The following is a 26,121-nucleotide window of genomic DNA, read 5'->3' as shown; positions in this document are numbered from 1 at the left end:
ATTCCTACTGAGCGGAGATCAGTTCCCCAAGCCTGCTTTGGAGGGTGGACTCTATGGCTTTACCCCCCTGTTGAGGCCTCTCCCCTTTCTCAAACACCTCCGTCCCCAAACTCCATCCCCAAATCTCCAAGAACTTCCCAACTCCGAGTTGGCAATCCTATCAGACCACATCAAGATCTCGGCCAAGAAAGAATCAATAGTTTGGTCAAGAATTTAAAGCAGAGAGGTGTTTGTTTGTTTTTTGAAAAATTCTGACCCAGGCAAAAAGTGCAAACCGAAAGAGGTTAAAACTGGATTATAATATATGTGGTCATCTTTCGCACTTCCAAATGAACCTGCACGTGGAAAAACAGACTGGCTCTTTAGAGGGCACGTGCATGGATTTGCACTAAGGGGAAGCAAAGCTGAGACTCAAAGCAAGCGTGATGAATTCTAGGGCTCTGTTGTGGAGCTGAGCTTGGGGGATCAAGTGAGGATTCGATTTGGGAGTCCGGACCATTGCCTGGGCTGTAAAGGTCTCTTCCTCCCACAGGGATGGGCAACTAACCTTAAAAGAACGTGGTCAGGGCGGGGTGTGTGTGTGTGCGGGGAACAGGAGAAAAAATACACATCTGTTAAATAAAAACCCAAGCGTGGATTGCAGGGAATTGGGTCTCTATTTGGATTAGGAGAAACGTGACGGTTGCTTCATGATAAGGAGAAAGCCGCCTGCACGTGCTCAGAGACCTTTCCCTTTGCGTTTCAGGACACAGACCTGGTCTGGACATTGGATGCTTGGGCTGGGGCCTGTGAGCTGAACTCTGGCAGTCGCTGTTTCCTCTCTGATTAGTTTCCCCCCCTCCTTTCCTTCTTGCTGTGCAAAGAGAAATCTGATGGGTACAGGCTGAGTGGCAAAGGATGTTTTTACATTCAGTTTGATCCAGAGTTTTAGAGTCTTCAAATCGCCTGCCACCGTTCTGCTTTAATTCTTTTCCTTTTACATTTGTGGATTTGCTCTGCGTAGCCAAGCTTCTATATTTCCTGTTTATTTATTTATTTATCTAAGATTTATATCCCGCCCTTCCCACTAGGTGGCTCAGGGTGGCTTACAACATATAAAACTAACATGAAATCTAAAATTAAACATTAAAATTAACATTTCATAATTTACAGTTAAAAATCTAAACAATTGTTATATACATACACATTAAAATCAGACGGCGGTCCTACAGCTACACTCATCGGTTACAAGTTCAGTATTTGATGTTCAGTCTTCGATGTTCAGTACTCAGTGCTGATTAGTTGTGGGCCAGCCGGAAGAGGGATGTCTTACAGGCCCTGCGGAATTGAGTAAGGTCCCGCAGGGCCCTTACCTCTTCCGGCAGCTGGTTCCACCAAGATGGAGCCATTACGGAGAAGGCCCGGAGAAGGCCTGTTGAAAGCGTTTCAATCGGAGGGGCGGGGAGCAGTCTCTCATCGGAGGGCAGCCGGAATACCAATGCTTAGTTAAATGTATACGATGGCTTGGAAATCGTGTCAACGCTGCAAAAACAATACAAATTTAAATTATAAGACGAGGCAAGCAATGATATGTAAAAATGTCAAGTGCTGTCAGTTCTCATGCCAATTACTGCACCTTGCGGTGGCTTTTGGAGGAGTCTTTTAAAACGCATGGAAACTTCTACAATACAGGTTTGAAACCCCTGTAGAGAAATGACCGGATCAAAACAAGTTTCAAGAAAAAACGTTGCAGCAGCAGCGCCGGAACCCATCTCACCGAAACAAATGTAGATGCTTCGAGCAGCAACGATGCAAAACGATTGTGAGAACGTTAGGTAACGTAAAAGGTGAGTTTCCAATGCGGTGATAGAGAGTCACAAACTGTCCGTGTAAAAACACCCTTAATCTCCCCCAACCTAGCACAACGTAAAAAAAGCCTTGCCTGCCACCTACTGGACAAAAGCCCCAAATGCCAACAGCGTCAGACCTTATGAGCATATGAAGCTGCCTTATACTGAATCAGACCCTCGGTTCATCAAAGTCAGTCTTGTCTACTCAGACTGGCAGCAGCTCTCCAGGGTCTCAAGCTTATGTTTTGCACACCTATTTGCCTGGACCCTTTTAGTTGGAGATGCCGGGGATTGAACCTGGGACCTTCTGCTTACCAAGCAGAGGCTCTACCACTGAGCCACTGTCGCTCTCCTTTATCATAGATTCTGGTGGGTCGACGCGTTGGCCTAAAGCAGCAGAACAAAATTCGAGTCCAGGGGCCCCTTTAAGGCCAGCAAAATTTTATTCAAGGTATAAGATTCTGTGTGAAAGGAATTCCACACGGCGTGTACGCACAAAATCTTACACTTTGAAGAAAAATTTGTCGCTCTTAAAAGGCGCTACTGGACTTGAACTTTGTTCTGATACCTTTTTCAAGACCGAAAGTTATAAAGATCTGAGCACACTTTGGAGCTCAAACCGCAGAGCGGGGCTTTCCCGGCATACCTGTTTTTCCTTTCTTTGGACTTTAATCTGGCTCTTCTGGCTTGGCCTCTTTTCTGCGACGCGCTCTCTCTCTCAGTGCTGTTGGTGGCCTCGGAAACGGACAAAGTTGTATGTCGATTTCATATTTCCCCAAATCCTATGTTGCCTACTCTGGAGCAAAGCAGCTCAGAAACCACACTGAGACTCCCCCGCCCTGGATAGCTAAGCAGGGCTGACCCTGACAAGGATGGGAGACCTCCAAGGAATACCAGCAGATAGGAGGGCAGGGGCAGGCTTTATGCAGCCACCTCCTTGAATATCCTCCAAGCCCCCAGTAGGGGTCAGTCACCAGAAGTTGCCATAGAATCATAGAGTTGGAAGGGACCTCCAGGGTCATCTAGTCCAACCCCCTGCACAATGCAGGAAACTCACAAACCCCTCCCCATAAATCCACAGGATCCTCATTGCTGTCAGATGGCCATCTAGCCTCTGTTTAAAAACCTCCAAGGAAGGAGAGCCCACCACCTCCCGAGGAAGCCTGTTCCACTGAGGAACCGCTCTAACAGTCAGGAATAATAGAATCCTAGAGTTGGAAGGGATCTCCATGGCCATCTAGTCCAACCCCCCTGCACAATGCAGGAAACTCACCAATACCCCCCCCCCCCTAAATTCACAGGATCTTCATTGCTGTCAGATGGCCATCTAGCCTCTGTTTAAAAACCTCCAAGGAAGGAGAGCCCACCACCTCCCGAGGAGGAAGCCTGTTCCACTGAGGAACCGCTCTAATGGTCAGGAATCATAGAATCCTAGAGTTGGAAGGGATCTCCATGGCCATCTAGTCCAACCCCCTGCACAATGCAGGACACTCACAAATACCCCCCCCCCCTAAATTCACAGGATTTTCATTGCTGTCAGATGGCCATCTAGCCTCTGTTTGAAAACCTCCAAGGAAGGAAAGCCCACCACTTCCCAGGGAGGAAGCCTGTTCCACTGAGAAACCGCTTTTAACAGTCATCGAACCATAGAGTTGGAAGGGACCCTCCAAGGCCATCTAGTCCAACCCCCTGCACAATGCAGGAAACTCACAAATACCTCCCGCTAAATTCACAGGATCCTCATTGCTTTCAGATGGCCGTGCCTTCCAGGTGTACACACACACATGCACATAAACATACTCCCCCCCCCAAAAAAAACCCCCACATCCCCTATGGAGGCTTATTGATAACTTTGCTACAATGAAGCCGAGCCTAGGGGAAAGTGGTAAGTCTAGGCGGGGCTTTTTTGGGTAGCAGGAACTCCTTTGCATATTAGGCCACACCCCCTTGATGTAGGCAGTCCTCCTGGAACTTACAGTAGCTCCTATATTAAGAGCCCCGTAAGCTCTTGGAGGATTGGCTACCTCAGGGGTGTGTGGCCTAATATGCAAAGGAATTCCTGCTTCCCAAAAAAGCCTTGAACTTCTGGGCTTGGAGATTGTGCAGGGGGTTGGACTAGATGACCCTAGAGGTCCCTTCCAACTCTATGATTCTATGGTTAGGGATTTTTAAGTTGTTATTCTTCTGTTTGCCAGATTTTGATTTTAAAAATCATTTTATCAATCTGCACTTCTTTTGCTCTGACCTTTATTCTTCTGTGCCACTTTGAATCTCTGCGCAGTGAAAATTGGCATGGAAATGGTCGGCGAAGGGAAATGAACTGATTAAACTAGCTCATGAACAGGGCTTTTTTGGTAGCAGGAGCTCCTTTGCGTATTAGGCCACACCCCCTTGATGTAGCCAGTCCTCCTGGAGCTTATAATAAGCCCTGTACTAAGAGCCCTGCAAGCTCTTGGAGGATTGGCTGCATCAGGGGTGTGTGGCCTAATAGGCAAAGGAGTTCCTGCTACAAAACAAAGCCCTTAATCTACAATGCTTTGGCAGTTGGTTGGCCCAGGTCACATGTTAACAGACTGTTTCCTGTTGTATAAAGGTAGCCACTACAGTGTTTGGTTACCATGGGTGTTCTGATCTAAACATGCAAACAGTCCGTTCTCCTTTCCTGGCCCATACAGAACACCTGATTCCCAAGAGAACAACATCAGGAAGGAGACACAATGGGAGCACAGAAGTGTAGCCCAAATATCTTACCTGTGTTGGCCTGTGCTCTCCTCTTCGGCTGGCCGCTTCAGTGCTTCGCTCAAATGGCAGGGATTCTTCCTGCCTTGACGGCCCCACCAGGAAAATGTGGGACTGGAGAATTCCTCGATATCAGATCAGGGGAATGCAGGCTGTGTGCCCGGAATCAGATGAAGAGCCCTGATGGTGAGTGCGAAACAGGTACTCAAGAGATGCGTTGCAGAGCCAAGAGTGAAAACTAAGAAGCCGTTGGGTGTGTGTGTTTGTGTGTGTGTGAGAACCTTAAAAAGTCTTGTTAATTTCTGTTGCAAGTGTATGCATCGTATAGAGCAGGGTGGCCAAACTTGCTCAATGTAAGAGCCACATAGAATTAACGTCAGATGTTTGGAAGCCGCAAGATACGAACATCAGATGTTTGAGAGCTGCAGGACAGGAAGGAAGGAAATAGAGGTGGAGGTGGAAAGAGAGCAGCTTTAACTTTAAATGCCTTTTCCAATCTGCCTGCTGGCTTGGCTTGGAGAAGCAATTGGAAGAGAGCAATGCCTTCTTCAAGCCAGCCAAAGGGGCTGTGGGGGCTTCAACACAATACGTGTGAAAGAGCCACGTGTGGCTGATCCCTCCAAAATCTTGTTGGTCTCGAAGGTGTGACTGGACTCGAATCCCGAGCTTCTACTGCAGACCAACCCAGCTCCCCTCTGAAACTATCGGATATTTCAGGAGCTCTTTGTGGGTGGGCCAGTGCAACGCACCTCTGTTCTCTGGGGCTCTCTGTCACTGGAGAGCTTGGCCTCACGTGTTTTACTGGGGGAAGGTGGCCAAACCGTGGCTTGGGAGCCACATGTGGCTCTTTCATGCATACTGTGTGGCTCTCAAAACCCCCACCACCCTGTTGGCCAGCTTGGAGAAGGCATATAAAGTTACTTTCTTTTCACCTCTCCCTCCCACAAACCATATGTTTGCCTTCCTTCCTTTGTGCTCTCAAACATCTGATGTTTTATTCCACGTGGCTCTTATGGTAACCAAGTTTGGCGACCCTGCTCCATTCTTTTCATAGAACTACAGCTTCCAGGTTTCGTGTGTTAACACAGCTTTAAACATTCGATTTGGACAACGCCCAGAAACTGACAGACATCAACATTCAAGGCCTGCATGTCTCTCCAGCACAGTCCACACCTTGCGTGCTGCCCCGCTTCTAGTCTCAGGGCAAAAGTAATTTTGAATTCAGTTTTGTTGCGCAGTTTTTGAGTCCTTGGGGGCCCAGTGGTAGACCTCCCCCCCCTAGAAACTTAGTGGCTTAGTTTTAAAAGAGAGCGAAGCTCTATTCTTTGTTAAATGCTTGGCAATTGCCTTTCAGGTGCATAGATGCTGAGATCCGTGATCTTAGGGTCTGAGTTCTATAGCAGGGAGCCAGCAAAGAGAGCCCTCTTCTATTGTGCCTTTTCTGTTTCCAGGCTTGAGATGCATCTGTGTAGCCCGGACAGATCAAAGGCCTTCTCCCGCAGACTGCCGGGGCTGTGTAAGAACACCTCTCTTCATTTCTGGGGTTTTAAATGTGAAAGCAATCCTTTGATGTTAACTTCTCTCCCCTGCCACCTCCGTTCACTACAGAGCGCTCTTCCGGCCCGGACACTTTGGGAGTCCCTCTTCCTCGAATCCAGCTTCCTGGCTTGCAACGTAAGTGATGTTTGCTCCATTCCCACCTTGCACGGACAATCGTGGTGCTTCTCTCTCTCTCTCATTCTGTGTCTTGGAAATCTTTTTAGAGCGAGGTGCAGCAAATCGTCCTTCATACCATTTCATGTCCCCTCCCTTCCTTCCTTCCTTCCTTCCTTCCTTCCTTCCTTCCTTCCTTCCTTCCTTCCTTCCTTCCTTCCTTCCTTCCTCCCTATTTTTATCTAACCCCCTCTTGAAGCTGGCTATGCTTGTAGCCACCACCACCTCCTGTGGCAGTGAATTCCACATGTCAATCACCCTTTGGGTGAAGAAGTACCTCCTTTTATCTGTTTTAACCCGACTGCTCAGCAATTTCATTGAATGCCCACGAGTTCTTGTATTGTGAGAAAGGGAGAAAAGGACTTCTTTCTCTACTTTCTCCATCCCATGCATCATCTTGACCCTGCCTTGACTTTCTTCCTCCCTAGAATACCTGCAACGAGACAGCGTGCCAAATGCTCACCAACATGGTCATAATGGAGGCGTTCTCTTTGCGAAACAGGGCCTACGACCTCTACATGAAAACGAAGTGAGTCTCAGCGGTAGAGCAGCTACTGTCAGGTTGTGAAATCCCTGGAGATTTGGGGAAGGGAGGGTTTTAAAAAGGGAAGGGACCTCAGCTAGTGATAACGCCAGAGTCCACTCTCAAAAGCAACCATTTTCTCCAGGGGAACTGATCTTTGCTGGCTAGAGATGGGTTGTAATCCTGGGATGTCTGCAGGCTCCCTGGAGGTTGGCAACCCTTCTGAGAGCCAGTTTGGTGTACTGGTTAAGTGCACGGAATCTTATCTGGGAGAACCTTATCTGGGAGAAAGTAGAGAAAGAAGTCCTTTTCTCCCTTTCTCACAATACAAGAACTCGTGGGCATTCAATGAAATTGCTGAGCAGTCCGGTTAAAACGGATAAAAGGAAGTCCTTCTTCCCCCAAAGGGTGATTAACATGTGGAATTCACTGCCACAGGAGGTGGTGGCGGCTACAAGCATAGCCAGCTTCAAGAGGGGATTGGATAAAAATATGGAGCAGAGGTCCATCAGTGGCTACTAGCCACAGTGTGTGTGTGTGTGTGTATTGGCCACTGTGTGATGCAGAGTGTTGGACGGGATGGGCCATTGGCCTGATCCAACATGGCTTCTCTTATGTTCTTCTGTGACACAGAGTGTTGGACTGGATGGGCCATTGGCCTGATCCAACATGGCTTCTCTTATGTTCTTCTGTGACACAGAGTGTTGGACTGGCTGGGCCATTGACCTGATCCAACATGGCTTCTTTTATGTTCTTCTGTGACACAGAGCGTTGGACTGGATGAGCCATTGGCCTGATCCAACATGGCTTCTCTTATGTTCTTCTGTGACACAGAGTGTTGGACTGGATAGGCCATTGGCCTGATCCAACATGGCTTCTCTTATGTTCTTCTGTGACACAGAGTGTTGGACTGGATGGGCCATTGGCCTGATCCAACATGGCTTCTCTTATGTTCTTCTGTGACACAGAGTGTTGGACGGGATGGGCCATTGGCCTGATCCAACATGGCTTCTCTTATGTTCTTCTGTGATACAGAGTGTTGGACTGGATGAGCCATTGGCCTGATCCAACATGGCTTCTCTTATGTTCTTCTGTTACACAGAGTGTTGGACTGGATGGGCCATTGGCCTGATGCAACATGGCTTCTCTTATGTTCTTCCGTGACACAGAGTGTTGGACTGGAGGGGCCATTGGCCTGATCCAACATGGCTTCTCTTATGTTCTTCTGTGACACAGAGTGTTGGACTGGATGGGCCATTGGCCTGATCCAACATGGCTTCTCTTATGTTCTTCTGTGACACAGAGTGTTGGACGGGATGGGCCATTGGCCTGATCCAACATGGCTTCTCTTATGTTCTTCTGTGATACAGAGTGTTGGACTGGATGAGCCATTGGCCTGATCCAACATGGCTTCTCTTATGTTCTTCTGTTACACAGAGTGTTGGACTGGATGGGCCATTGGCCTGATCCAACATGGCTTCTCTTATGTTCTTCTGTGACACAGAGTGTTGGACTGGATGGGCGATTGGCCTGATCCAACATGGCTTCTCTTATGTTCTTCTGTGATAGAGTGTTGGACTGGATGGGCCATTGGCCTGATCCAACATGGCTTCTCTTATATTCTTATGTTAACCGGGTTTGATTCCCCACTCCTCCACTTGCACCTGCTGAGATGGCCTTGGGTGAGCCATAGCTTTTGTAGAAGCTGTTCTTGAATGGGCAGCTGCTATAAAAGCACTCTCAGCCCCACCTTCCTCACAGGGTGTTTGTTATGGGGGGGGGGAGGTAGAGGAGATTGTGACCGCTCAGAGACTCTGAGATTCAGAGTATAGAGGGGGATATAAATCCAAAATTATCTGGTTTTGCCTCTGGAATCCAAAATTATCTGGTTTTGCATCTGGTTTTGCCTCTGGAAAACTGGCTTTGCAGATTTGGTGGAGTGGTACAAAAACCTGGAACGGAGGTGACGATGCAGATAAAAGAAGCAGGCAGCCCCCGGAAAGGGAAGGTTTCTTTACCAATCCTTTGGAACTCTCTTAGCAACGAGTCAAGTGGCACCTTTAAGACCAACCCATTTTTATTTAGAACGGAGGCTTTCGTGTGCTCTTAAGCACGCTTCATCAGGCGAGGAATCCAGCGCAGACTAACTTGCTTCAGACCAACACGGCCGCCCGCTTGTATCTGTCTCTTAGCAACGGTTGTCCATCTTCAACCTTCGTGGTCTGCAGACGCTATATTCTTGCCCTCATTGTAGGGGCTCTTCCTGGTATCACCTTGGGGTCATATGTCGGGCAAACGTATCTTGGGAAGTGAATGTCTGCTAGTGAGGAGCCCCTGCGAGCGTCAGGAGAAGTGGGCTTTAGTTCTGGGGAAGCTGCTACTCCTTAGTCATGAAGGTGCTGCAAAACTAATATTTCCTGCATCGGACCGATGCGGTTGTAGATATGGACATATGAAGCTGCCTTATACCGAATCAGACCCTCCTCGGTCCATCAAAGTCAGTATTGTCTACTCAGACTGGCAGCGGCTCTCCAGGGTCTCAAGCTGAGGTTTTTCATGCCTACTTGCCTGAACCCTTTTTTGGAGATGCCAGAGATTGAACCTGGGACCTTCTGCTTCCCAAGCAGATGCTCTGCCACTGAGCCACTGTCCCTCCCCTAACTGGCAGCGGCTCTCCAGGGTCTCAAGCTGTGGTTTTTCACACCTATTTGCCTGGACCCTTTTTTGGAGATGCTGGGGATTGAACCTGGGACCTTCTGCTTCCCAAGCAGATGCTCTACCACTGAGCCACCATCCGTCCCCTGTGTTGTGTGTGAAGTGCCGCCAAAGCTGCCGATGACTTACAGCCAGGGCTTTGTTTTGTAGCAGGAATTTCTTTGCATATGAGGCCGCGCCCCCCCTGATGTAGCCAGTCCTCCAAGAGTTTACAGCAGGCCCTGCACTGAGAGTCCTGTAAGCTCTTGGAGGACCGGCTATGTGGAGAAGCGCCATTTTGGCTGGTCTTTTACTGGGAGTTGGCTGGAGGCTACACAAGAGGGTGTGGCCTAATATGCAAATGAGCTCCTCCTACCAAAAAAGCCTTGTTTACAGCAACCCCTCGAGACAAGAGGTGAGCAGAGGAGGTTGGCCATTGCGTGGCAACCAGGCTGGCCCTAGGCTGTCTGGTCCCCTAGGCAAGGCTAATTTCTGGCACCCCCCCCCAATGATAATGTCACTGAGTCACATGGGGGGTGCCCAATTTGGCGCCCTCAGAAGGCCAGCGCCCTAGGCAATGGCCTAGTTTGCCTAATGGTTGGTGGTTTGCCAGATGGCAGATGGCAGCCCCAGACTTCCTTGACCGTCTCCCATCCGAGACTGAGCGGTGATGGAATGTTCAGTTGCAGCCTACTTAGGGGACCGTGTAGGTTTCTCAAGGCAAGAGAGGAACATTGCCTATCTCTGCGTAGCAGCCCTGGACTTCCTTTGTGGTTTCCCATCCGCGTCTTGGGGATGGGGGAAAGCGTTGTCCAGCCACAGCCGAGTTATGGGACCCTGGAGGTTTCTCAAGGCAAGAGACAGACAGAGGTCATTTACCACTGTCTTCCTCTGTGTCCCGGTCCTGGTATTCCAAGGAGATCTCCCTTCCAGGTAGTTGCCACGACTGGCCCTGCTTAGCTTTCAAGATCTGATTAGATCCAAGTAGGAGTCAAGTGGCACCTTTAAGACCAACAGACTGAACTAGCCCAGGGGTGGCCAGACTTGCTCAACGTAAGAGCCACATCGAATAAATGTCAGATGCTTGAGAGCTGCAAGACGTGAATGCCAGAGGAAGGGAAGAGAAAGGGAAGGCAAGCAGGCAAGCAAATAGATGGGGTAGGGGGAGGAAAGGAGAGGTGGAACATAAGAACATAAGAGAAGCCATGCTGGATCAGGCCAGTGGCCCATCCAGTCCAACACTCTGTGTCACACAGTGGCCAATATATGTGCGTGAAGAAGAAGAAGATATTGGATTTATATCCCGCCCTCCACTCCGAAGAGTCTCAGAGCGGCTCACAATCTCCTTTACCTTCCTCCCCCACAACAGATACCCTGTGAGGTGGGTGGGGCTGGAGAGGGCTCTCACAGCAGCTGCCCTTTCAAGGACAACCTCTGCCAGAGCTATGGCTGACCCAAGGCCATTCCAGCAGGTGCAAGTGGAGGAGGGGGGAATCAAATCCGGTTCTCCCAGATAAGAGTAGCACACTTAACCACTACACCAAACTGGCTGTCCGTGCATGTGTGTGTGTGTGTATATATATATATATATATATATACACACACACACACATACATACATACATATATCTATGTGACTAATAGCCACTGATGGACCTCTGCTCCATATTTTTATCCAATCCCCTCTTAAAGCTGGCTATGCTTGTAGCTGCCACCACCTCCTGTGGCAGTGAATTCCACATGTTAATCACCCTTTGGGTGAAGAAGGATTTCCTTTTATCTGTTTTAACCTGACTGCTCAGCAATTTCATTGAATGCTCACGAGTTCTTCTATTGTGAGAAAGAGAGAAAAATACTTCTTTCTCTACTGTCTCCATCCCATGCATAATCTTGTAAACCTCTATCACGTCACCCCCACAGTCGACGTTTCTCCAAGCTAAAGAGCCCCAAGCGTTTTAACCTTTCTTCATAGACAAGGTGTTCCAAACCTTTAATCATTCTAGTCGCTTTTTTCTGCACTTTTTCCAATGCTATAATTTTTGAGGTGTGGTGACCAGAATTGTACACAGTATTCCAAATGAGAGCGCACCATCGATTTATACAGAAATAAAGCAACTTCTAATACAGTCTTAAAGCTGCCATAGTAGTGATTAAAAGAAGACGATACTGGATTTATACCCCACTCTTCACTCTGGATCGCAGAGTCTCAGAGCGGCTTACAATCTCCTTCACCTTCCTCCCTCACATCAGACACCCTGTGAAGTGGATGTGGCTGAGAGAGCTCTCCCAGAAGCTGCCCTTTCAAGGACAACTCTGTGAGAGCTATGGCTGACCCAAGGCCATTCCAGCGGCTGCAAGTGGAGGAGTGGGGAATCAAATCCTGTTCTCCCGGATAGGAGTCCATGTACTTAACTACTACGCCAAACTGACTGCCTTCTCCAAGCCAGCCAGTGGGGCAGTGGGGGCTTCTAGACCCACACAGTATGCATGAAGGAGCCACATGTGGCTCTTGAGCCACTGTTTGGCCACCCCTGAACTAGCCTGAGCCGTCCAGCTCAGGGCAATGAGGAGTACCCTAAGCATTTGGAATTATTATTCACCCTGTGTGGTTCAGCATGAGGGACATCCATCAATTGCTTATAGATCTTGACTGATTTCCCACGAGCCTTATGCTGCTCTCGCGCTCCTCTTTTCTGTGGGGCTTTTGTCAGATTTCACACTATCTGCCCCTGGGCTGCAACTCATTCTGCCTCTTTCACGCAGCAAACAAGATCCTCTAAAAACAGGTTTCTGTTTGCCGCTCGAAAGAGGCAGAACGAATTGCAGCCCCAGGGCAGATAGTGTGAAATCTGACGGAAGCCCCGCAGAGAAGAGGAACGTGAGAGCGCGTCATAAGAAGAAGAAGATGATGATGATATTGGATTTATATCCCGCCCTCCACTCTGAAGAGTCTCAGAGCGGCTCACAATCTCCTTTCCCTTCCTCCCCCACAACAGACACCCTGTGAGGTAGATGAAGATATTGGATTTATATCCTGCCCTCCACTCTGAAGAGTCTCAGAGCGGCTCACAATCTCCTTTCCCTTCCTCCCCACAACAGACACCCTGTGAGGTAGATGAAGATATTGGATTTATATCCCGCCCTCCACTCCGAAGAGTCTCAGAGCGGCTCACAATCTCCTTTCCCTTCCTCCCCCACAACAGACACCCTGTGAGGTGGGTGGGGCTGGAGAGGGCTCTCACAGCAGCTGCCTTTTCAAGGACAACCTCTGCCAGAGCTATGGCTGACCCAAGGCCATGCCAGCATCTGCAACTGGAGGAGTGGGGAATCAAACCTGGTTCTCCCAGATAAGAGTCCGCACACTTAACCACTACACCAAACTGGCTCTCCAGTGGGGAATCGGTCCTTGTCTCTTGAATCCCGCAGTTTATTTTATGAATGAGTGTGTAAGAGGAAATGACAATTTCTGGAAAAACACAAGCTGGGTTTTCTTTTCAGAAGCCCAGACCTTCCAGAACTGCAGTACGGCAGCACAGAAACATTCTTTCCTCGGGTGTCTTTTCGGAAGAACTCTCAGGTAAGAACAGGTGGGCCTCTTCTGGTATTTGGGCTGGGGGAGCGAAGGACTGAAGGCAAGAATGTGGTCTTTTAAGCTGGGCTTCCATTTGTGGCCGGTTGTCCAGAAGTCACTGTGGAAATGGGTTTATGTGTTGTTAGGGAATCTTTTGGCCTTGTGTTGGCGCAGGAAAAAAAAAATTGCTGTGTGGCTAACCATGTACGACGGATGCCACCCAGAACAGTCACTTTGTGATTGGGAGTATAATGAATTAATCAGCCATTGCTTTCCAAAATTAGACATTGCTCATGAAACTGTAACTCCCATGGCGCAGAGTGGTAAAGCAGCAGTACTTGCAGTACTGTGGGTCTGAACTCTCTGCTCAAGACCTGAGTTCGATTCCAGCGGAAGCTGGATTCAGGTAGCCAGCCCAAGGTTGACTCAGCCTTCCATCATTCCGAGGTCGGCAAAATGAGTCCACAGCTTGCTGGGGGGAAAGTGCAGAGGATTGGAGAAGGCAGTGGCAAACCACGCCGTCAAAAGTCTGTCATGAAAACGTTGTGGAAATGACTGGTGCTTGCACAGGGGACCTTTCCTTTCCGTTCATGCAACTGTGAAGCTGTGATACTGAGTCAGAACATCAGAGTCAGTATTGTTGACTCAGACTGGCAGTGGCTCTCCAGCGGCTCAGGCAGAGCAAGGCCTTTCCCATCACCTCCTGCCTGGTCCTTCTAACTGGAGATGGGGAAGATGGGGATCGAACCTGGGACTTTCTGCATGCTGAGCAGAGGCTCTACCACTGAGCTATGGTCCTTCTCCATGGCTTTCCAGGGTCTCAGGCAGAGGTCTTTCCCATCACCTCCTGCCTGGTCCTTCTAACTGGAGATGGGGAAGATGGGGATCGAACCTGGGACCTTCTGCATGCCGAGCAGAGGCTCTACCACTGAGCCACAGTCCCCTCCCCACATGAGAAATCCCCATCAGATGGCATATTTGAGGGGTGGCCAGTGGTAGCTCTCCAGATGTTTTTTGCCTACAGCTTCCATCAGCCCCAGCCATTGGCCATGCTGGCTAGGGCTGATGGGAGTTGTAGGCAAAAAACATCTGGAGAGCTACCGTTGGCCACCCCTGGCATATTTTATTATGCTCTTTCAGTTCTTTTGGAGGCAGCTTCAGTGGCAGGGGTCAGTTCGTAGAAAAAGAGGTGCCGGAGCTCATTAGCACAACCTATTTGCATATGCCACACACCTCTGATGTCACCAGAAGGTAGACTAGATCAGGGTGGCCAATGGTAGCTCTCCAGATGTTTTTTGCCTACGACTCTCATCAGCCCCAGCCAGCATGGCCAATGGCTGGGGCTGGTGGGAGTTGTAGGCAAAAAACATCTGGAGAGCTACCGTTGGCCACCCCTGGACTAGATTATATCAGCTCAGCATCTACCTTAAAATACTTCTTGAATTAGAATTGTCAGAATCAGGCCTCAGATTCAGCAGGAGCTCACAAGAGTGCAGCCCCTGAACTTTTCTGAGGGTTCCCCCTCCTCCTCCCCATCTACCTACCTTGTCCATTGAATAGTAGGTGCAGCTGCATAACAATCCCTGGATTAGGAGAGCGGGCAGCAAGCCAGCCACCAGGGGCTTTGCCACACCCCAGCAGCCCTCATTAACCCCTGGAGAAGCCCACACCACTCTTTCTCGACTTCTTATGTGATTTTGTAAGGCGGGTGGCTTGCTGGCAGGGGGTGGCCCAGGAGAGCCCCAGGTGAGTGAGGCCTGCTTGGGCTGGCTGCATCTCTAGCCAGCCCAAGCAGGCCTCCCTCATCTGGGGCTCTCCTTTCTTGTGTTGGGTTGCTATTGGCTGGGGGGGGGGCGGCGGCATATGCTACTGAGTTACGCTAATGAGCTCCACCACCTATTTTTCTACAAAACGACCCCTGGCCAGAATAAAACCTAACTCCCCTCATACTTTTTAAATGACTTTCTCCTTTGTGGCCCCAGTGGCACGAGGAAGGTTTCCATTTGTCTGCTCTATATGTTTTGGTTATTTTCCCAATTTTTTGTGGCGGGAAATGGTAGAAAGTTTGTCAGATCTTGGAGGTCAGCAAAATTCTTCCAAGGAGTCTGAACTCTGGAGCCCAGAAGCAAGTTTTTTTTGGGGGGTGGGGAGAGAAAGCACAGTAAAATTTAGAGGCTCCGGATCTCCACTCCTGTGATCTGCCACCCAAAATGAGACCTGGTTTCAGTCAATAAGCAGAATTTAAGATTCTGCTCAAGGTGTCCTTCCAGTTCTGGGCGGGTTCTCACAGTCAACGGAAAACTCTCTTTAACTGACATGGCTAATAGCCTTTCTGAAGAGATTTATATGGCAAAGCTGTTGAATATTATGGGGCTACAGGAAGGGCATTCCCTCTGCTCTTACGGAGTCACAGCCTAGAAAGAGATCCTGAGAAAGGGCTATTGTTCTGTGGTTGACTACGCTTGGGGCATCCAGAGAGTTTCGGTCTCTGAGGAACCCATTAATAAAGGGCCACGGATGTCAGGAAAGACCGCCTTTTGCCCAAGACTTGAGAGGTCTGTTGGAATGTCACCAACACTCAACTGGGTGGGCTGACAGACCAGTAGAAGGCCTCTTCAAAGGCCAGTTATAAAACCACATCTTGACTGAACCTGGGACCTTCTGCTTACTAGCATTGCTTTTCCCCCAGACATCTGTTTTCCCTGGTGCCAATGATCGATTTCCCACCATGGGCGCCTTTTGAAGCGCAGCGCCCTTCAGTTCCCCTCGTGGCTTTGGGATGCTGACTTTTAAGGATTAAGAAACCGTGAGGGGAACTGGAGGGAGCTGCACATCAAAATGCTCCCACAGAGCAACTGGTGGGAAATGGAAATGGGATGGGACCTCACCTGAAGTCTTGTGTTCAGTGTTGGGCACCACATTTGAAGAAGGATCTAGACAAGCTGGAACGGGTCCAGAGGAGGGTGATGAAGATGGTGAGGGGTCTGGAGACCAAGTCCTGTGAGAAAAGGTTGAAGGAGCTGGGCATGTTTAAACTGGAGAGGAGGCGGCTGAGAGGGGATAGAATCACCATCTTCAAGTACTTGAAGGGCTGTCATATAGAGGATGGTGTGGAATTGTTTTCTGTGGCCCCAGAAGGTAGGACCAGAACCAACGGGTTGAAATTAAATCAAAAGAGTTTCTGGCTCAACATTAGGAAGAACTTCCTGACGGTTAGAGCAGTTCCTCAGTGGAACAGGCTTCCTCAGGAGGTTGTGGGCTCTCCTTCCTTGGAAGTTTTTAAACAGAAGCTAGATGGCCACCTGACAGCAATGAAGATCCTGTGAATTTAGGGGGAGGTGTTTGTGAGTTTCCTGCATTGAGCAGGGGGTTGGACTAGATGACTCTGGAGGTCCCTTCCAACTCTATGATTGCTTGTGGGGAGAAAAAGAAGCCTGGGGGTGAAACAGTGCTAGTGGGAAACTGGTACTTGTTTCAGGCAGGTGACGAGAGAGAGAGATTTGCCTAAGGTTGGACTACCTTGGATCATCGATTGCCCTCAGGGCTGTTTCTGAGGCAAGGCTTAGCTCAGGAAATAAAAGTGGTATATCTGAGCATGTACAGAGTGCCTCTCTTTTGCCTCTGAGTGACTCCATGGTGGCGGTAAAAAACATTTCAGGATTTTTTTTTAACTTCCTAGAAGGCTGATGCCGCAGCACTTCCCTCTGAAGTTGACCACCAATACCCAACTAATTGGCGATGCCCAGCTAGATGCTCATGCCATTGCTGAGAAGAACAGAGGCTGATTCCTCTGATTTTGCAAATAATAATACTTGCAAGGGGGTAAGGCCACCAAGTCCACACGTTCTGACGCCCTGTTTTCTTTTTCTTCCTCTCCTGCAGATCCGCTTGAAGGTTACGAAGTACGATGCAAGAGGGAACTTCTTGGGCTGGGAAGATGTGAGTGGGGGGATGCTGCAGGTGAGCCAGGGCTTCCAGTCTGCAAACTGGGGATAACACGATGCACCTCTTGAACATATGAAGCTGCCTTCTACTGAATCAGACTCTCCTGGGTCCATCCAAGTCAGTCTTGTCTACTCAGGCTGGTAGCAGCTCTCCAGGGTCTCCAGCTGAAGTTTTTCATGCCTACTTGCCCGGACCCTTTTGAGTTGGAGATGCCGGGGATTGAACCTGGGACCTTCTGCTCACCAAGCAGATGCTCTACCACTGAGCCACCGTCCCTCCCTTAAGAACAGAACATATGAAGCTGCCTTCTACTGACTCAGACCCCCCTGGGTCCATCCAAGTCAGTCTTGTCTACTCAGGCTGGCAGCGGCTCTCCAGGGTCTCCAGCTGAGGTTTTTCACGCCTACTTGCCCGGACCCTTTTGAGTTGGAGATGCCGGGTATTGAACCTGGGACCTTCTGCTTACCAAGCAGATGCTCTGCCACTGAGCCACTGTCCCTCCCTTAATAATAGAACATATGAAACTGCCTTCTACTGAATCAGACCCCCCTGGGTCCATCAAAGTCAGTCTTGTCTACTCAGAATGGCAGGGGCTCTCCAGGGTCTCAAGCAGAGGTTTTTCATGCCTACTTGCCTGGACCCTTTTTAGTTGGAGATGCCGGGGATTGAAGAAGAAGAAGATATTGGATTTATATCCCGCCCTCCACTCCAAAGAGTCTCAGAGCGGCTCACAATCTCCTTTACCTTCCTCCCCCACAACAGTCACCCTGTGAGGTGGGTGGGGCTGGAGAGGGCTCTCACAGCAGCTGCCCTTTCAAGGACAACCTCTGCCAGAGCTATGGCTGACCCAAGGCCATGCTAGCAGGTGCAAGTGGAGGAGTTGGGAATCAAACCCGGTTCTCCCAGATAAGAGTCCGCACACTTAACCACTACACCAAACCGGCTCTCCTACCTGAACCTGGGACCTTCTGCTTACCAAGCAGATGCTCTACCACTGAGCCACCGCCCCTCCCTCTTCAGTACAGCTGCTATGAGAAGTCAGAACGTGAAGCATTGAAAGGGCCAGAAACTCATTCATCCACCGAGGTCAGGATTGTGTACTCAGACTGGAAGTGGCTTTCAACACAACACTTTCTACTGGGTCCTTTCAGCTGGAGACGCCAGGGCTTGAACCTGGGACCTTCCGATTGCCAAGCGGATGCTCTCCCACTCAGCCGCAGCCCTTTCTGTCCACTGGGAGAGGGAAACAGTACCAAGAGTTTACCTGCATGGTCACTAGAGAGCCAAGCTTGTATGTCAGGAAAACTGGGTTCAGATCCCCACACAAAGTGCATTGGCTCATGTTGGACTAATCGTGACCTTTCTGCCCAACCTACCCCACAGGGTTGTTGTGAAGATAAAACTAGAGGAGGGGGCAGATCACCTGCACAGCTTGGGGAGGAAGGGTGGGCGCTCACCGTGCGATGTGTCTGCCGCAGCGTAATTAAGACAGCCAGAGTCGAGCTCGTTATGCAGATTTGAGCAGTGTGTAATTAGCGGAATTGGCATGCCAATTTTGTGAGTCTCCCCGGAGGCCAAGTTGGACGGGGCCATGGACACCATCTCTGCCTCCCTTCTTTTCTCCTTCCCAGCTCTGTCCAGACAGCCAGAACGTGCTGCAATCAGCCTTTGTGTTTGGAACTTCGTACAAGCGGTCGGTGAGTGGAGTCTTTTGCAGAAAGGCCAATCCTTTTAGGCTCCTGACCAGGGCTTTTTTTTGTAACAGGACCTGCTTTGCATATTAGACCACACCCTCTGATCTAGCCAATCCTCCAAAAGCTTACAGTAGGGCCTGTACAAAGAGCCCTGTAAGCTCTTGGAGGATTGGCTACATCAGATGAAGAAGATAGAAGATATTGGATTTATATCCCGCCCTCCACTCCGAAGAGTCTCAGAGCGGCTCACAATCTCCTTTACCTTCCTCCCCCCCGCCCCCACAACATAAGAACATAAGAGAAGCCATGTTAGATCAGGCCAATGGCCCATCCAGTCCAACATTCTGTGTCACACAGCGGCCAATTATATATATATATATATATATATATATATATATATATATATATATATATATATATACACACACACACACACACACACACACACACACTGTGGCTAATAGCCACTGATGGACCTCTGCTCCATATTTTTATCTAACCCCTTCTTGAAGGTGGCTATGCTTGTGGACGCCACCACCTCCTGTGGCAGTGAATTCCACATGTTAATCACCCTTTGGGTGAAGAAGTACTTCCTTTTATCCGTTTTAACCTGTCTGCTCAGCAATTTCATCGAATGCCCACGAGTTCTTGTATTGTGAGAAAGGGAGAAAAGTACTTCTTTCTCTACTTTCTCCATCCCATGCATTATCTTGTAAACTTCTATCATGTCACCCCTCAGTCGACGTTTCTCCAAGCTAAAGAGCCCTAAGCGTTTCAACCTTTCTTCATAGGGAAGGTGTTCCAGCCCTTTAATCATTTTAGTTGCCCTTTTCTGAACTTTCTCCAATGCTATAATATCCTTTTTGAGGTGCGGCGACCAGAACTGCACACAGTACTCCAAATGAGACCGCACCATCGATTTATACAGAGGCATTATGATACTGGCTGATTTGTTTTCAATTCCCTTCCTAATAATTCCCAGCATGGCGTTGGCCTTTTTTATTGCAAACGCACACTGCCTTGACATTTTCAGTGAATTATCTACCATGACCCCAAGATCTCTCTCTTGGTCTGTCTCTGCCAGTTCACACCCCATCAACTTGTATTTGTAGCTGGGATTCTTGGCCCCAATGTGCATTACTTTGCACTTGGCCACATTGAACCGCATCTGCCACGTTGACGCCCACTCACCCAGCCTCAACAGATCCCTTTGGAGTTCCTCACAATCCTCTCTGGTTTTCACCACCCTGAACAATTTAGTGTCATCCGCAAATTTGGCCACTTCACTACTCACTCCCAACTCTAAATCATTTATGAACAAGTTAAAGAGGATGGGACCCAGTACCGAGCCCTGCGGCACCCCACTGCTTACCGTCCTCCACTGCGAAGACTGCCCATTTATACTTACTCTCTGCTTCCTATTACTCAGCCAGTTTTTGATCCACAAGAGGACCTGTCCTTTTACTCCATGACTCTCAAGCTTTCTAAGGAGCCTTTGATGAGGAACTTTATCAAAAGCTTTCTGGAAGTCAAGGTAAACAACATCTATCGGGTCTCCTTTGTCCACATGTTTGTTCACCCCCTCAAAGAAATGTAACAGGTTAGTGAGGCAAGATCTTCCCTTGCAGAACCCATGCTGAGTCTTCCTCAATAACCCGTGTTCATCAATGTGCCTACTCATTCTGTCCTTGATAATGGTTTCTACCAACTTTCCCGGTATTGAAGTCAGACTGACTGGCCTGTAATTTCCCGGATCTCCTCTGGAACCCTTTTTAAAGATGGGGGTGACATTTGCTACCTTCCAGTCCTCAGGAACGGAGGCAGATTTCAATGAAAGATTACAGATTTTTGTTAGAAGATCCACAAGTTCAACTTTGAGTTCTTTCAGAACTCTCGGATGTATGCCATCCGGACCCGGTGACTTATTAGTTTTTAATTTGTCTATCAGTTGTAGGACCTCCTCTTTTGTCACCTCAATCTGACTCAGGTCTTTCAAGACCCCTTCCAATATTAGTGGTTCTGGGGCGGGCAAACACTTCTCATCTTCCACGGTGAAGACGGAGGTAAAAAATGCGTTCAGCTTCTCAGCCATTTCCCCATCCTCCTTCAGTAATCCTTTTACCCCATGGTCATCCAAGGGCCCCACTGCTTCCCTGGCTGGTTTCCTACTTCTAATATATTTGAAGAAATTTTTATTGTTGGTCTTTATGTTTTTTGCAATATGCTCCTCATAGTCCCTTTTTGCCTGCCTGATCACAGTCTTGCATTTGATTTGCCACTGCCTGTGTTCCCTTTTATTAATCTCACTTGGACTGGTTTTCCACCACTTAAAGGAGTCCTTCTTACCTTTTACAGACACCCTGTGAGATAGATGAAGATATTGGATTTATATCCCGCCCTCCACTCCGAAGAGTCTCAGAGTGGCTCACAATCTCCTTTACCTTCCTCCCCCACAACAGACACCCTGTGAGGTGGGTGAGGCTGAGAGGGCTCTCACAGCAGCTGCCCTTTCGAGGACAACCTCTGCCGGAGCTATGGCTGACCCAAGGCCATTCCAGCAGGTGCAAGTGGAGGAGTTGGGAATCAAACCCGATTCTCCCAGATAAGAGTCCGCACACTTAACCACTACACCAAACTGGCTCTCAAGGAACGATCGGGGGGGGGGGGGGGTAGCCTAATATGCAAAAGAGTTCCTGCTAAAAAAATATCCCTGCCCCCAACAATAGATGCAAGGCAGGGAGAATATGTTGTTGTGAAAATCTTCATCTCGGGGAACAAGAAAGTGGCTGGTAAAACAGAATCCCAAAGTAGCCTTGACTCACTGTTATGTGTGACTTCATCTCTGCTAAGAGCTTTGTGTGACGTCAGCTTTGCTTAACGTTAATTTATTTATTCCCGTTTCTCTGTTTCTCTCTTCTCTCTCCCCCAAATGTCTACTTAATGCAATGCTTCTCGAAGCAAGGAACGATCATCAATCATATCTAATGCAATACCAGCTGGAAAACAAACAAACAAAAATCAAATAAAACTAGATTGCAGCCGGGTCAGCCGTTCAGAACAAAACGCCATGTGTTTGTAAATGGCTAAGTTTTAAAAGTCCCATTTTTAGAAGTCCCATGGAGAGCCAGTTTGGTGTAGTGGTTAAGCGTGCAGACTCTTATCTGGGAGAACCGAGTTTGACTCCCCACTCCTCCACTTGCAGCTGCTGGAATGCCCTTGGGTCAGCCATAGCTCTGGCAGAGGTTGTCCTTGAAAGGGCAGCTGCTGTGAGAGCCCTCTCCAGCCCCACCCACCTCACAGGGTGTCTGTTGTGGGGGAGGAAGGGAAAGGAGATTGTGAGCCGCTCTGAGACTCTTCGGAGTGGAGGGCGGGATATAAATCCAATATCTTCATCTACCTCACAGGGGGTCTGTTGTGGAGGAGGAAGGGAAAGGAGATTGTGAGCCACTCTGAGACTCTTTGGAGTGGAGGGCGGGATATAAATCCAATATCTTCATTTACCTCACAGGGTGACTGTTGAGGGGGGAGGGAAGGTAAAGGAGATTGTGAGCCGCTCTGAGACTCTTCAGAGTGAAGGGCGGGATATAAATCCAATATCTTCTTCTTCTTCTTCTTCCATTTCAAAGGGCCCGGATTCCAAGTCCCGTGAGCTTCAGAAGGGAGCTGACTCCCCACAGCTTGGGGCCTGTTGCAGAAGCAAACCTACAGATGCTTTAGAACAGTTGCTTAAAATAAATCAATTTCTCCTGCAAAGGCGGTTTGGCGTGGAACAGGGATGAGTCTTGGCTTTAAGGACATAAGAGAAGCCATGTTGGATCAGGCCAATGGCCCATTCAGTCCAACACTCGGGTTCACACAGTGGCCAAAAAAACCCAGGTGCCATCAGGAGGTCCATCGGTGGGGCCAGGATGCTAGAAGCCCTCCCACTGTGCCCCCCGCAAAGCACCAAGAATACAGAGCATCACTGCCCCAGACAGAGAGCTCCATCAATACCCTGTGGCTAATAGCCACTGATGGACCTCTGCTCCAGATGTTTATCCAATCCCCTCTTGAAGCTGCCTATGCTTGCAGCTGCCACCACCTCCTGTGGCAGTGAATCCCATGTCTTAATCACCCTCTGGGTGAAGAAGGACTTCCTTTTATCCATTCTAACCCGACTGCTCAGCAATTTCATGGAGTGCCCACAAGTTCTCAGATTGTGAGAAAGGGAGAAAAGTCCTTTCTCTACCTTCTCTGTCCCACACAGAACCTTGTAAGCCTCGATCGTGTCACCTCCTCAGTCGATGTTTCTCCAAGCTAAAAGAACCCCAAGTGTTTTAACCTTTTCTTTCTCTTTTCCTGGCCTGTGTTGCTATAGTGCTCCCTGGAAGTCTTATCCCCGCTGCAAAGAGATCCTGAGCCCACCTTTTACGAGTTGTTCTTGCAGTACGAAGATGCCAACGGGAATGTCAGGTGGTGGCCAGTTCCTGTAGAGAACCCTGCAATAAGCAAAAGCACTCCAGGTGAGACCTGCCTTCCTCCTTGCCACCAAGTAAAAATGCTTGTTAGCCAGCACAGCCATATCTGTTCTTTATGACTTCCCTTAGCCTCAGCCCCAGACCTTAGGGCAGGGGTGTTAAACATGCGGCCCGGGGGCCAAATCAGGCCCTCGGGTGGTTCCTATCAGGTCCTTGAGCACCTGTCTCTTGTCTGCTTCCTTCTCCCTCTCTTTTGCTTCCTTCTGCATAACAGCTTGTTTTGCAAAGCTTGCTCAGCTGAACAGCAGAGCTACTGAGCCAAGCCTTTCTTCCTTCTATTGGCTGAGGCTCCCCCCCCCAGTCGCCTGGGGAAGGAAGGAAAGAGACAGAGCTTCCCTTGCCCAGTTCCCTTGATCCCATGGGAGAGATACAAAGAAAGCACCTTTAAGACCAACCAGTGCTAATGTTTTAAGCATGTTTTTCGTTTTGTTTTGGGGTTTTTTTAAATCTTTAGTCATGTTTGTCTGTGTCCTTTCAAAAGTTTATATCTCTGCTGCCTAATCTTAAATAGGTCCACACATGGCCAGGTCCGACATGGCCCAGCCTGGCTTGACAAGATCTCATTTAGGTCGGATCTGGCCCTTGTAACGGATGAGTTCAATACCCCTGCCTTAGGGACTACATATCCCACAATCCCTTCTCCTTCCGGCCCCTAAATCCTTCTGATCTGAGTTTTGGGGGCAGAGCATTCACAATTCGACTTCTGCAAGCTGCAAAACAGTCTGTGTGTAAATACTAAGGTTGGGCCTGTGCAGCGGCAAGTATAAAGGCAGTCCTCTGCTAGCCATCTTTCTGAGATCCCGTCCACAAGAAAATTAGAGCAGATTATTCTGCAAATGTTTGTCTTAATATTTGCAAACCGAAGCATGAAACAGTAATTGTCACGCGTGGATTTCACTGCCCCAGGAGGTGGCTCCAGGCATAGACAGCTTCAAAAGGGGATTGGATAAACACAGGGCTTTTTTTTTTTTGTAGCAGGAACTCTTTTGCATATTAGGCCAAACCCCCCTGATGTAGCCAATCCTCGTGGAGTTTACCATAGGCCCTGTACTAAGAGCCCTGTAAGCTCTTGGAGGATTGGCTTTATCAGGGGGTGTGGCCTAATATACAAAGGAGTACCTTCTGCAAAAAAAGCCCTGGCAAACATATGGAGCAGAGGGCCTATTAGCTACAAGGTCTAGTATGGAACTCTATGTCTGGGGCAGTGATGCTCTGTATTCATGGTACTTGAGGGAGGGAACAGTGGGAGGGCTTCTGGAGTTCTGGTCCCACTGGTGGACCTCCTGATGGCACCTGGGTTTTTTGGCCACTGTGTGACACAGAGTGTTGGACTGGATGGGCCATTGGCCTGATCCAACATGGCTTCCCTTATGTTCTTATGTGGCACAGAGTGTTGGACTGGATGGGCCATTGGCCTGATCCAACATGACTTCCCTTATGTTCTTATGTGGCACAGAGTGTTGGACTGGATGGGCCATTGGCCTGATCCAACAGGGCTTCTCTTATGTTCTTCTGTGACACAGAGTGTTGGACTGGATTGACCATTGGCCTGACCCAGCATGGCTTCTCTTATGTTCTTCTGTGACACAGAGTGTTGGACTGGATGGGCCATTGGCCTGATCCAACATGGCTTCTCTTATGTTCTTCTGTGACACAGAGTGTTGGACTGGATGGGCCACTGGCCTGATCCAACATGGCTTCTCTTATGTTCTTCTGTGACACAGAGTGTTGGACTGGAGGGGCCACTGGCCTGATCCAACATGGCTTCTCTTATGTTCTTCTGTGACACAGAGTGTTGGACTGGAGGGGCCACTGGCCTGATCCAACATGGCTTCTCTTATGTTCTTCTGTGACACAGAGTGTTGGACTGGATGGGCCACTGGCCTGACCCAACATGGCTTCCCTTATGTTCTTCTGTGACACAGAGTGTTGGACTGGAGGGGCCACTGGCCTGATCCAACATGGCTTCTCTTATGTTCTTCTGTGACACAGAGTGTTGGACTGGAGGGGCCACTGGCCTGATCCAACATGGCTTCTCTTATGTTCTTCTGTGACACAGAGTGTTGGACTGGATGGGCCACTGGCCTGACCCAACATGGCTTCCCTTATGTTCTTCTGTGACACAGAGTGTTGGACTGGATGGGCCATTGGCCTGATCCAAACGGCTTCTCATGTTCTTATATCTGGGACAGTGATGTTCTGTATGCTTGGTGTTTGAGGGGCAACAGTGGGAGGGCTTCTAGAATTCTGGCCCTACTGTGCGACGCAGTGTGTTGGCCTGATCCAACATGGCTTCTCTTACGTTCTTATGTTCATAAATTCTTCAGTTCTGGCACAATTCTCTCCCTCCTATGTTTCCATCAGGAGCACTAAACTCTTGGGCATTTCGAAGGTTCTTTCTGGTGGATGGGCTGTCTGGCAGAAAGCAGAACTTGACTGATCCCCCCAAAACTGTGACTCTTGTGACAGAATTGCTACTCAGGTAAATGAAAATAACACAGATGTGATTCAGGAATGCAAAAGGAAAAAATGGTAGACATAGAAATTTTACAAGAATTTGCTTTACTCTGCTCTGGTAAGACCTCACCTGGAGTATTGTGTTCAGTTTTGGGCACCACATTTTAAGAAGGATCTAGACAAGCTGGAACGGGTCCAGAGGAGGGCGACGAAGATGGTGAGGGGTCTGTAGACTGAGTCCTATGAAGAAAGGTTGAAGGAGCTGGGTATGTTTAGCCTGGAGAGGAGGCGGCTGAGAGGTGATAGGATCACCATCTTCAAGTACTTGAAGGGCTGTCATCTAGAGGATGATGTAGAATTGTTTTCTGTGGCCCCAGAAGGCAGCACCAGAACCAATGGGTTGAAATTAAATCAAAAGAGTTACTGGCTCAACATTAGG

General features: G+C 48.9%; 2 protein-coding genes across 2 annotated transcripts in view; both read left to right on the top strand.

Moving 5' to 3' along the window:
- The window catches only part of FBXO31 (F-box protein 31), a 196,873-nt gene extending 182,606 nt beyond the window's left edge, over nt 1-14,267 (top strand). Inside the window, exon 11 of the mRNA XM_060254213.1 lies at nt 14,257-14,267. The gene's annotated coding sequence lies outside the window, so the exon portion shown is untranslated. The remainder of the gene's footprint in view (nt 1-14,256) is intronic.
- Nucleotides 6,027-26,121, top strand: part of LOC132582323 (meckelin-like) — a 55,678-nt gene continuing 35,583 nt past the window's right edge. Inside the window, exons 1-7 of the mRNA XM_060253857.1 lie at nt 6,027-6,242; nt 6,710-6,810; nt 12,997-13,075; nt 16,952-17,029; nt 18,646-18,711; nt 23,066-23,210; nt 25,590-25,707. Coding sequence (XP_060109840.1) covers nt 6,027-6,242; nt 6,710-6,810; nt 12,997-13,075; nt 16,952-17,029; nt 18,646-18,711; nt 23,066-23,210; nt 25,590-25,707 — 803 coding nt within the window. The remainder of the gene's footprint in view (nt 6,243-6,709; nt 6,811-12,996; nt 13,076-16,951; nt 17,030-18,645; nt 18,712-23,065; nt 23,211-25,589; nt 25,708-26,121) is intronic.

Source organism: Heteronotia binoei, chromosome 14 (genome assembly GCF_032191835.1).
Source record: "Heteronotia binoei isolate CCM8104 ecotype False Entrance Well chromosome 14, APGP_CSIRO_Hbin_v1, whole genome shotgun sequence".
Lineage (NCBI taxonomy): Eukaryota > Metazoa > Chordata > Lepidosauria > Squamata > Gekkonidae > Heteronotia > Heteronotia binoei.
The sequence above is the reverse complement of the archived record's forward strand: the minus strand, read 5'-3'. Positions and strand labels throughout refer to the sequence as shown.